Source organism: Megalopta genalis, chromosome 7, assembly GCF_051020955.1.
Source record: "Megalopta genalis isolate 19385.01 chromosome 7, iyMegGena1_principal, whole genome shotgun sequence".
Taxonomy (NCBI): Eukaryota; Metazoa; Arthropoda; class Insecta; order Hymenoptera; family Halictidae; genus Megalopta; species Megalopta genalis.
In genome coordinates, this window is record NC_135019.1 from 15,299,606 (window position 1) to 15,311,387 (window position 11,782).

At 39.7% G+C, this 11,782-nt stretch overlaps 3 protein-coding genes across 4 annotated transcripts in view; 2 read left to right on the plus strand and 1 right to left on the minus strand.

The window, feature by feature from the left end:
* LOC117221593 (temperature-induced paralytic E) overlaps positions 1-7,691 on the plus strand; it is a 65,213-nt gene extending 57,522 nt beyond the window's left edge. For both annotated transcript variants that reach the window (XM_033472671.2, XM_033472672.2), the window contains one exon: positions 1,375-7,691. In XM_033472671.2, the coding sequence (XP_033328562.1) occupies positions 1,375-1,438 (64 nt within the window). In that variant the 3' untranslated portion in view covers positions 1,439-7,691. The remainder of the gene's footprint in view (positions 1-1,374) is intronic.
* Positions 7,692-8,685: 994 nt separating this feature from the next.
* On the plus strand, positions 8,686-9,301 carry LOC117221688 (U6 snRNA-associated Sm-like protein LSm6). The gene is made up of 3 exons (XM_033472845.2): positions 8,686-8,875; positions 8,971-9,061; positions 9,129-9,301. The coding sequence occupies exons 2-3, from the start codon at positions 8,971-8,973 to the stop codon at positions 9,275-9,277; spliced, it is 240 nt and encodes a 79-aa protein (XP_033328736.1). The 5' UTR covers positions 8,686-8,875; the 3' UTR covers positions 9,278-9,301.
* LOC117221687 (TIMELESS-interacting protein) lies at positions 9,293-10,692 on the minus strand. The gene has a single exon (XM_033472844.2). The coding sequence runs from the start codon at positions 10,430-10,432 to the stop codon at positions 9,470-9,472; it is 963 nt and encodes a 320-aa protein (XP_033328735.2). The 5' UTR covers positions 10,433-10,692; the 3' UTR covers positions 9,293-9,469.
* Between the last annotated feature and the right edge of the window lie 1,090 nt (positions 10,693-11,782).

Genomic DNA, 11,782 nt, shown 5'->3' on the forward strand with positions numbered 1-11,782 from the left:
ACGTCGAACTAGTTAACGAAACGAAGGCAATGGAACAGTTAGGTCAAATCGACCTAAAGCACTCAAATTGAGAGCAGATGTCTAGCAATTGCCGGCGTTTGATGGCGTACATTGATAAAGCAACCATGACTTTCATCGTTAGTTTCCTTTCGAACCTTACTACTGAATAAATATTATACAGTGTGTCCCAAAATTATGGTACTTCCAGGAAATGAGGGATTCCTAAACTCATTTAAAGTAACTTTTTCCTTTACAAAAATTTTCTCCGAGGCATCGTTAACGAGTTATTAACGAAAAACAATGACCAATGAGAGGCGAGTTCAGCCGGCGCAAGGCGCCGAGCCAATGAGCGGAACTGGGCTTCGACCGCTCATTGGCTCGGCCGCTTCGCGCCAGCTGATCTCTCCTCTCATTGGTCACCGTTTTTCGTTAATAACTCGTAAACGAAGCCGCGAATAGCATTTTCGCAAAGGAAAAAGTTGCTTCAAATAACTTCAAGAACCTCTCATTTCTCGTTTGTACAATAATTTTGGGATACCCTGTACATACACCTCTGCTTTTCTCTGTGACTCGACGATCGGTGACCAATGATCTCTAGAATCGACTATCCTCGTTTCAGCATTCTATCGAAGTCATTTACCAATCATGTCGTTACTCCGTTAGAACATTTATGTGCGTACACAGTAAATTCTCCCTAATTGACGTTCACCTTGTACACAAAAAGTGACCAATTTGGGAATAGGTGATACGATTATTCAAGTCTTGCGGCTCATTTGTATAATTACCGATTGTCAACAACTATAAAAACAAGCCTTGCTGAAATAATCACACCTCCTCTTCCCAAATTCTTTACTAATTAACTGTTAATTTACTGTATCACTGTAACACACATCAGCTGAAAGAAACGGCTGAAACGATTGAAACGATCGAAACCATAATCGTGGAATTCATTTCGTAAAAAACGATCGAACCCAGCGAGCTGAAATCTTTTTTATACGTGTTTGCACGTGCTCGAAATGTTGACAAGCGGTTTTACTAAAGATAGTAGGAGCTATTAATAAATGCGCAGGTCATATCGGGGGAAAAGCTGTTCAATCGTGCGCATTGATTTCTTCGTAGTCGCCCGAAGGAAGCAAAGGACATTCCGCTTCGTTCGATGTATCACCAGCTTCCATTATATCCTGTAATTCTCTGTTTATATTCATCTACCGGTCTCCTCTTCGCCCTCTTCGTCCCGTCCCTCGCCTATCGCCCTTCGTCATCGAATCAATCGGCAACCGTTATTAATGAGAAAGCTCCTCGGAGCACCGAGTAGCTGGTAGCCATTGAAAACTGATCAGACTAAATTGACCGGTACCGATACGCCTGTTTCAGAAACTTGAGCAAGCCGATGACGACGAGTATCTCAACTCCCCCTGGGCCGACGGCAGCAGTCTGAAGCGGCACTTTCAAGGTCTGAACAACATCTCGTGGAAACCGCACTAAAGTGACCCAAGCACGGGGACGAGAGAACGCGAAGGACCGGAAACGATCGAGAGAGAGAGAGAGAGAGAGAGAGAGAGAGAGAATACGGAAGAGAGAAAAAGGGGGGGGAAGAGCTTCTACGAAGCCTGTCAAAGTTACCGACCGCGAACAGCCAATATTCTCTCATTGTCGGCAACTAAACCGGCGGGAAAGAAGAACACGGGGCTAGAGGGGATGATGAAGAAAGGAAGGGAGGGGGAGGGGGGGCGATCAAGCAACCAAGTATGTACTAGCAACGCGAAAACTATAGGAACTAACGTAGCTACAGGAATTCTCACGGACTGAACCAGAGGTAGTACACGATGCTCAACGGCATGTTTTTTTTCATGCGGGAAAGAAAAAAAAACCAACACCGGGCGTCGATTTTCGTCCAAGTCCAGAACGGCGTTCTCTCCTCGAGCAAAAGGACCGAGACGATGGAAAAGGAGAGAAAGAGAAGGGGATGAAGGATAACGGAACCCGAGGAAGTGATCCAGAGAGTGTCATCCGTACGAATGTTAGGGTTTAAAGGAAGAAATAACGCCCGCACACCGCTGTCGCATCACTGTCCCCGTACGCGCGCTAATTATCATCCATAGAGATAAACGATATTTTGTGACAGACTTTTTTCTACTCGATAACCGCCCGTGCTACGACCGTCTTTGAACGGCGGGAACCCCCCGGAGGAGTTCCGCCGATCGATTCAATCCGTCGAGGACTCGCTCTCGTCCATCCCGACCGATCGTGCCCGGCCGAGGTCGAACGATCGGCTCGTTTGGCGGCAATCCAAACAGGAAATATTGTATTTAGATTCGCTGTCGATGTGTACTCCGACGCCAGATTCTCGTCGCCTCCCGAGGGGCACTTCCGGAAACATCGAAGAAGAATCTCGTTAAGGAAGAGGCTCGCCGCCCGATTCGAAGCAAACGACGCGGGCCTCGACATTGTCCGCGCGCGGATATTCGGACGCGCTTCTTTGCTTCTCGGAGTTCCCGTCTCTCTGGTTTCGCGAGAGAGGGAGAAAGAAAGCGGCTTGAAAAGCGGTGGTCGCCGTCAGACACCGTGAATTTCTAATCGGCGAAAAATTCTTCTGTGTTCCATGCGGTCGCTCGACGACCGGATAAGACGAAACTCGCAAAGCTTACGTCCACGAAACAAACACTTGTCCACACGTCATCTCGTAGGAGCCGAGACGCGCGAGATTGGCTGGCCGCGAGAGCGAGACCGGCCCGATTCAACCCGCGGCTTTTACAGAAAACTTGTCTTTCGGCCAAACTCCCGTCAGCCAAATCGTAGTACTCGTATCCGATAGTTTCTCTCGAGCAACACTCTCGCGAACGCTTTTCGGAAACCGATCTCAACAGCCCGCGCGCGCGGCCGCGCGTCGCCGATACACACGCGCGCTGCTCGCCGCGGGTTCCGCGCCGCGATTCGTGTAGTCATTACCCGGCGCGGAGGCACCTCCTGCTAAATGCGACCGAACACGGAACACGGAACAGGGTCGTCTCGCCGTGTCTTACCCTCTCGTCCGTTCAGCGTCGAATCGATTCGATCGCGCCGAAGAACGCGCACACAACCGCGAGAAACTTCCACGAAATCAGCTCCACCCGTCGCGAAGTCGCAAGCAAGTCAAGGAGAAACGCATATTCCTGCCGATTCCGATTTTAGCAGCTCTACGCAACACACCGAGTGAGGGGGGGAGAGAGAGAGAGAGAAAGAAGAAACACCGGTCCTTTCGATCGGCGATCGCGCGCCGATCGCTCTGGTTCACTCGTCGAGGAGCACGGAAGATCACGGAAGATCACGATCGCGACCGCGATCGTGCCCGCTGGAAGACGAGGAGACGGACGCCGAACGATCGCGTCGCTCGCGTGGACTAGATAGCTTAAACGAGAGTAAACTCGCTAATGTTTAAGGATACCGTTACCGATTACCATGTATCGCTAAGTTAAATATCCGCTTGCTGTGTGATCATGACGCATTTCGAGACACGCCGCACTCTCTACGAGCATCGTAGACGAGCCGACGCACATTCTACCAGACACCGATACACACGCCCGTTCTCACCGTGCCGCGACACACACGAGTTTCCGATCGAGGGTTCTTCAGGGTGTGGGGGCTGCTCCTGTGCTCGTGTGCTCGTTCAATCGAAAATTCCACTCGCGGAGCCGGCCGATTCGCCGCCCCACTACCCCCGCACGGTTCACGTGTTTTTATAGGGAAGAATGTGGAGGATGAAGACCGAAGGATCGCTGTCGAGTAAATTCGCGAAAAAAAAAAAAACAGCCGGCTGACCTGTGTTTCAGCGTTCTAGCGTTAACGAAACAGCTAACTTTTCCGTTCCGCCAAACACGTTCTTCTTCTTCTTCTTCTTCGAGTTTTCGAACTTCGTGCAAAGCGGCGCCGACCAGAAATTTTCACGTTCGCGGAGAATATTTTGTCGAACGATACCGTCGGCTTTGGTCATATTTTTCAACATCCGTTTACCGAATGTTATACTTCGATGTAATGTATACTTTGCGATCGTAACCGAAGTCGAACCGCTTTACGGTCGAATCTGTTTTGTGAAACTATCGCTGTAACACTTCGCGGTGTTTCGTCCGCTAACTATGGTTTACTCGAGAGATGGAATTTCGATAGAACTTGATCGTAAAATGGGCCCAGCGATCGCTTTCGCCCCGTACGAGAAATATTTGTTGAACGTCTCGTCGACGTGTCGCCAATGTCGAAGAATTTGCTCGAGCAAATTCTCCCACGGTCGCGAAATAATCGGTCGCAATATTCGACGAGCACGAATCAGCCTCGCAGGGCAACGCGAGGCGCAGAATTTTTGCGACGACTCTGCGGGTCAAGTTTGTCGTTATTAAGAGGAAACGAGAAGTCGTTATTTCAGCTTTGCATTATTTCCTCTGTTTAACGAAGAACGTTGTAGGCAGCCGCGCGAAACAATTCTGGGTACAGAACCAGAAAACACAAAGAGAGAAGAGAGAGAGAGAGAGTCGGAATGATCGCGAGTCGAAAACTGAAGCTCGCGGTTACGTAAAGAAACAAGGCGCAACTTGCGCAGCTGATGAAACAAGTAACAGCGGTTTTTCGCGGTCTGGTTGCTGCGCGCGAATCGATACGAGTGGCGCAGAACTGGCAAACCTTCACCCCTGAGATCGATGGGAAAAATTGATGGCTCAAGGAATTGGCGGCTCTTTCGAGTCCTACCTAGCACACTTCGCTTCCGGTGCTTTCGTGCAATATTTAAATTTGGGGTACAATTGCTGGTGCGAACTCTTTTCGCGAACAACCAAAGGTGTTTCATTAGATGATTGGAATACGGCTGCATCACGATGTTTATGCAAAAATGCCATCTAAAATATTCGATTGAGTCACCGGTGACCACCGAATTCGGTTTAACATCGAAATACGATCCTTAGTTTTCTTATCTTTTATTCGTGATTTTTAATGTTGGCGGCGATAATCACTTGGGACTCAATTTAATAGTTTAATGAAGCAGTTGTTTTTATGTAGAGCAGAGTCTCTATTGTTCATTGAAATTTCTGACTAGTAATTTTTGTAGATTCGTGTAGTTATCACTTTATGTTCATTTTGTCTTCGTAATTGTTTTCTAATCGTCGACCTAAGCGGTTCATTAGATAGCTCCTTCGGAATGCAATTAAAAGAAACGGTTGATAAAATTTATTGCAGTTTTAGCTGCATATATTTCTCGAATATAGAATAATGCTCGTTCAATTTAGAATTCTATAATTTTTACAAATGAAGAATTAAAATATTCTTTTACGTATCAAATTGTGTCACATTTTAAGTATAATGTTAGACAAGAAATATTTTATGTGAATTTCTTCTTTTAAATTCTTTTTATATTTTCCGATTCTGCGGGAATGTCTAAAAAAAATTAACAATGCACGATAATAACGAGAAATTACTTTATGCGTGCCCATCCTGGAAATGTATTCTTTGAACCAATATTGTTCTAGTTGCATCGACAAAGAAACTGAAAGGCGAAAAATGAATACGTTAAAATTGATCATTCGTTATCAGAGTATTATTTACTATTGTTTCAATAATAATATCATATATATATATATATATATATATATTGTATCGAACAAAATTTCTCAATATGAATGCATAAACATCTGCAGTATTGCCATTAGCTACTAAAAGAAGTGATATGCTTTCCGCAAGTGTTCGAAAAGTGTTCTACGTACCTCAAAGAACGCATCTAATTACTATGAAAATATACCATAAAGCTTTCTAAACCTTGAACATCAATTTGTATCCTTCGATCAGAGAATACTTTGTACTATACATATTTGTGCAGACTCATTGATTCACTGATATATCGATCAAACATATGCGATAGACGTTACACGAAATTGATTTACGTAGTTATAATGATTCGGATTGCGAAAATTCACGTAGTCTAAAAAACGAGTTTTAAATGGAGGAGACGGAATGACAAAATATGAAAAATACGAACCGATATATGTCGAATTTATATTTACAGAGTTGCATATAAAAAAATATTTCGATATAATTTTCGAGCTGTTCGTCATTTTTTTGTTCAGCGTTCACACAATTTCATTCTTGGCCCGACGATAAAATAATGTTTCTACAAGAGCATCGTAACGTTTATGAGGACAGGATCTCATTTATCACGATCTCCCGCCATTTTACAGTTTGCGGTTCACTTCACGTACAAACAAAACAAACAAAAAAATGTGGAAGAAAAGAAAAGAAAAGAAAAGAAAACACGTCACTATAGGCAAAAACACATATACATAGCGTATGTATGCAGATTTGTTACACGTCTTCACGAAGCGAACATGCGCGCACGTACACGAAACGCATACAAGCGAAACACACATTAAGAAACCTATGGGAGGAAATAATAATTGAATTGTTTTTATGGATTAAGAACAAGTTGTCTGTGATCTACAATAATTAAAAAAATATTTAATAAGTATTAACATGATAAATGCATAATTGACATGTCGATAATGTCGAACGAATCGATTTAGGGAGTAATACTACTAATAATAATAAAAAATAATAATAATAATAACAATAATAATAATAGTAATAATGAAGAAGCAAATTAATGAAATGAAATGAAAGAAGGAGAAACCAGATGTCGATCGAGATATATCGGAGATTCTCACGATAAGGGTAGAGCAATATGAATAGAACACGTGGATGGATCTAAAAATAATTAAAAAAAGAAAAAATAACAGAAGAAACGATTAATCGCATTAACGACATCACTGCAATGGAATTCTAGAGAAGAGGTATATTATATATAAATACATATATAAACATTAAATAATAAATAGAAATTTACATCGGAGCACGCAACGTCTAAATATGTAATCGCTGTTGTTAATCAATAATAATTCGCGATATGAAAAATGGAAGTAAGAAATTGAAGGAAACGAATGTGCGTGCTGCGTTCAAGATACCGAGTAAAATACAAAAAAATGAATAAATAAATTATATGAATGAATAAATAAATAAATAAATAAATAAATAAATAAATGAATAAATATATTATATATAAATTATATGTATATATGTATGTATACACACATATGTATTGTACATATGTATGTATATGTATGTATATATTTATGGCACTTGACCGTCGCGGCTAAAAGTACATAGAATAGATAGATTTATAGAAGCGTAAAAAAACACCAAAAAATCGTTCCTTCCACCCGCTCCGGCCGTGTATTTGATTATCGATTTTAAATAATACCGCATCTCATGTGAAGTCAAGAAAAAAAAAAGCTCTGTGAACTTGTACCACGCACCTCCAGAATGCAAGTAGCATGTCATTTTACCGATGCAAGAGATACGAAAAAAAATAGAAGCAAAACAAAGAGAACGTGAACGAGATAATGAACGAAAGAAGACAAAAAAAAATAGAACGACGAGGGACGAAGGATATAAAAATGCCACAATCACTGAGTAATAAGTTGTTCAACGAGCGTTGCGAAAGATGTTCGACATAATTTTTGTACAGTTTTGGCACGCGAGAACGTGCAATATCGTCGTCTTTATATTTATGTACAACATTCACTTATAAATTTTCGATATTATTATAAACTATGATCGATTTCGTGTGAAAGTGTATATGGCTTTTTCTGCGGTTAACAATAAAATGTTGTCAAAGCTTTTTCACGAGATATATATACATACATATTTCACTCAACATATATGATTTATCTGTTAATTCGATTCCCCTCCTCATAGTCAAATATTTCTTTGTTGTAAGACTTTTGTTGCATTTCATTTTCGTTTCTTCGTTTTACGAAATAAAATTTTGCATACTGGTTTTAAATTATTCGACTGTTTAACTATTTAACAAACATTATTTAATTATTTTATTAGAAACTTCAATATTTTCAGTTGCAATACGATAGCAAATTTACGTCAAATTTAGATCCTAAATGGAACGGGGTCAGCTAATGAACTACAATATTCCATTGGAATGTAGAGAGCTCGCAAATAAATAATTTTATTTTAACGGTTAACTTCAAATTGATTATATAATGTATTCCAGAATAAATTTTCAGTTTCGTTTATGTTTATGTTCCAATTTCCAATGTATCTTGTAGATTCTACTGTTTTTAAATTTCTTTTATCAGGAGAATTAAACAGTTAACGAATTCTGAGGCTACAGATATGTTCACGAGATTCTCCTGTATCTGTATATTCTGCAAAAGAATTTATTTATTACTGCAAATATATCAAGAACAGAAGATTCTTGCCGCTTTTTCCATAAGAGACTGTGTTAAAACCGGCATCTAGTTTTAATGCGGTTTCTTTTTTCACATGGTAACTCTCCCGAACTATTCTAGGCCCTTGATTAATCGTTTTTTGCCCTCATTTTGCCATAATTAATATTTTTCAATGACCCTGCATTCCGTTTATGCGAGTAACACACGGTGGCGTCTCTTCGAGTGAAAAACTGAAGTTCCGATCGGGATTCGTACAGCGCTAATTGGTGCGGTGGCAAAATGCTGAAACTGTTAGCCAAAATCGACTGTTGGTAGTTTAGCTAGTAGTTTGAAGGTTTCGCTACTGCACCAATTGGCGTTGTACGGATTTCGAACGGAGCTTCATCTTTTCTCCAAAAGAGGCGCCACCAATGACCGCCTGTACATATGTATACGATACAGAATACAGGATTGCCTAAAAACATTGTCACATACAACCCCGTGTGTACATAGTTCTTCACCAGTTACAAGTGAAGTTTTATTTATATCCATAATTATTTGTAAACATCAAGTAGTACTGACAATACTCGTAGTTTTATAATCAAAATACATAAAAAAAAGCTTTACTTAACTTCATAACTGTGAGTTACAATTCAAAAATTTTAACCTCGTATACAGATACTTGTTGCTTTAAAATATTTGTAACTAACGCTTTCTTGGGAATATTAATTTACAGATGAGTCGTAAGGAAGCATTATCTCAATTTATTCAACAAATTCATGGACGCCCTGTTGTTGTAAAATTAAATAGCGGCGTAGATTACAGAGGTGAAATATTTGTTTACAATTTTATCAATTACATTACCAATTGTTACTAATCATTCATATTTTGCAGGTGTTTTAGCCTGTCTCGATGGTTACATGAATATAGCACTCGAACAAACAGAAGAGTATGTAAATGGACAATTAAAAGACAAGTACGGCGATGCTTTCATTCGTGGTAACAATGTATTGTATATCAGTACACAAAAACGTAGAACCTAAGTAAAAATAAATGCATAACTATTATTAGGTTTTTATTCATTCAACGTACATACACGAATGCTTAAGAAGAACTATATAATTTTTTTATAATAAAATCTTTTATTTACTGTACTTATCCTTATCTAAATGCTATGACCAATACTTTCGTTTAACAAAACTTGTTCACAAAGCAATTTTATCGTAATAATTGTCTTAATTCTCTTTTTCATTTTCTACTTTTTGTAAATCTTCATTCTCCAGACTCCGAGTATCGTTCAATGTTTGTGCATTGTTTGAAATATTTGCGAATTCTGTACCACTACTTCCATCCAACCTTTTTTTCTTGGCTTCTTCTTCCATAGCTTTCAGTCTAGCTTGTCTTCTTTGAAGAGCTTGTTGCCTATTCCTTTCTATACGTTCTTTTACTTCGTCGCTTAGCTGGGAAGAACTAGTATTTTCCTTCATAGGCTGGGACGAACTAGTATTTTCTTTCATAGGCTGGGAGGAACTAGTACTTTCCTTCATAGGCTGGGAGGCTTTATTATTTGGTTGCGACATTAATTCATCAAACAGAGCATCGGCTGTGGATTTATCAACTGATTGTATGCTAACTTGTTTCTGTTTTTCTATTTGTTCAGCAATTAATAAATCAAACTCATCTATAGGCTCGTCTCGTTCCTTCTCGTTATCATCGTCTACTATATCCTCGTTCGACGCAACAATGTCTGGATTAATCATATCCTGCCTATATTTTGTTATAAACACCTGAAGGTCTCTTTTAGTACCCAGCTTTTCTAATCTTTCCAAGAAAGCATCGAATTCTAATTTTGGAAATAATCTATGCGACCAGTGCTCCATTCTCTTTAGAATTCTATCCAAATCAAATTTCTCGTGTCCTTTACCATGAAATTTAAATCCTTCGAAATACTTCTCAATAGTTTGTAATCCTTTAGGACCTGTTAAACGTTCTGTACTTAGCTTCGGTATAGGGTCTCTCACTGTATGCTTTTTAGAGGCTGAAGGGTCAACTCTTCTCGGTACAGTGTTCTCATCTTGGTTTTCCTCATTACCAGAACCTACATCTCTGTCTTCGGTATCCTGTTCTGCGTCCAAATCGTATCTTTCATATTCAGCTACTATATCGTCCACGTCATCGTAATCGGAGTTATTTGGCATATTGAACAAGTAGTATTCAAACTAGTTTCAATGTAAACAAAAGTCAATTCCTCCGCTATAAAATCGTAACTCCTCAGCTTTAGTTCCCTTGAGTAAATTGAAAAGATGCTAAACAAATCCTTGACTGCGAGCCGGTGCGGGAGAAATTCTTGAACTATGTTTTCTCCTCATGAACGTGCCTCAATAATTGCACGTAACGGTAATCTTGTCGTTCAGTGGTATGTTAGGTTATGTTTTATAGGTAATGTTTTTAGTTTCAGTTAAAACTCGCTGTCATCCTGGGAATTGCGATCGAAGATTTCTTTCTCCAGGAACTTGTCGAACTCACCGTTTGACTTGTTCATTCGTTCCAAAAGCGATACCAACAGTTTTTTATTCAATCGATCGGTCTGTGTGATTTCCCGCACAACGGGAACAGGCTCGCAATTCGTATTCGGTTGCCGTTCCGTCGTTTGAAGCTTCTCCAATGTATCGTTTTGTTCCCTCATCGGTGTGCCTGGCATTTTAATAAATCGATTCAACTGTTATGATCCAGAATCTGAAATTTCTCGGTGTTTTTCAGCAATCGTGTGCAGCCAGTATTAGCAAACTAACGCGCAAGAACAAATACTATACGTATGTATCTGATATCGACTGCGCATGTATTCATAATCCGTGGGTTTCTTACGCGCGCCATTATACAGCTATTTGAAATTGTACGATGTTAGTTCGTTAAAGTTCCTAAAGTTTGAAAGATGTACACATTGTTCACTACTATTTCGAATCATAATTTTTATACTCTACCAATTATTTTTGTACAAACGGACTTTGTATCTCCTATTCTATGAAAATAGAAATATATATAAATATAATTAAATCTTCTTATTAGGCGCAATCGAATTAAAACGTTTCGCATTGCAAAAATTAATTTTTTTCTGCAAGCTATAATCGTGCTTATTTATGGCAGCTTTTGAAAAGGATTTTATGTTTTTCTTTAATGGTTCTCAACCTTCATTATTTCCTAAACCTAAACTGTTCTGAGATTTATTTTGATCACTGTTTGCCGTGCTGTCGATGGCAGAATTCGGTATCATTTATCTCTCAATGACTCGTTTACCCTACACAGTTGTCTATTTAATGACCACAATTATTTGTTTTCCTAATTAACGTGATTTGTCGTTCACGCTGTTTTTTTTCAATAATTACACGAGCAAATCTATCTCTAATATTGTTAACCCTTTGCACTCGAATGGCGACTCTGAGGCGCCACTAAAAATTGGTATACTATTTTTCAAAATCATTCTGAGAGCATCAGGCTCGTTTATATATTTAAAAAACTATTAAAATTGTATTGTACTTGCTGCAATAGGC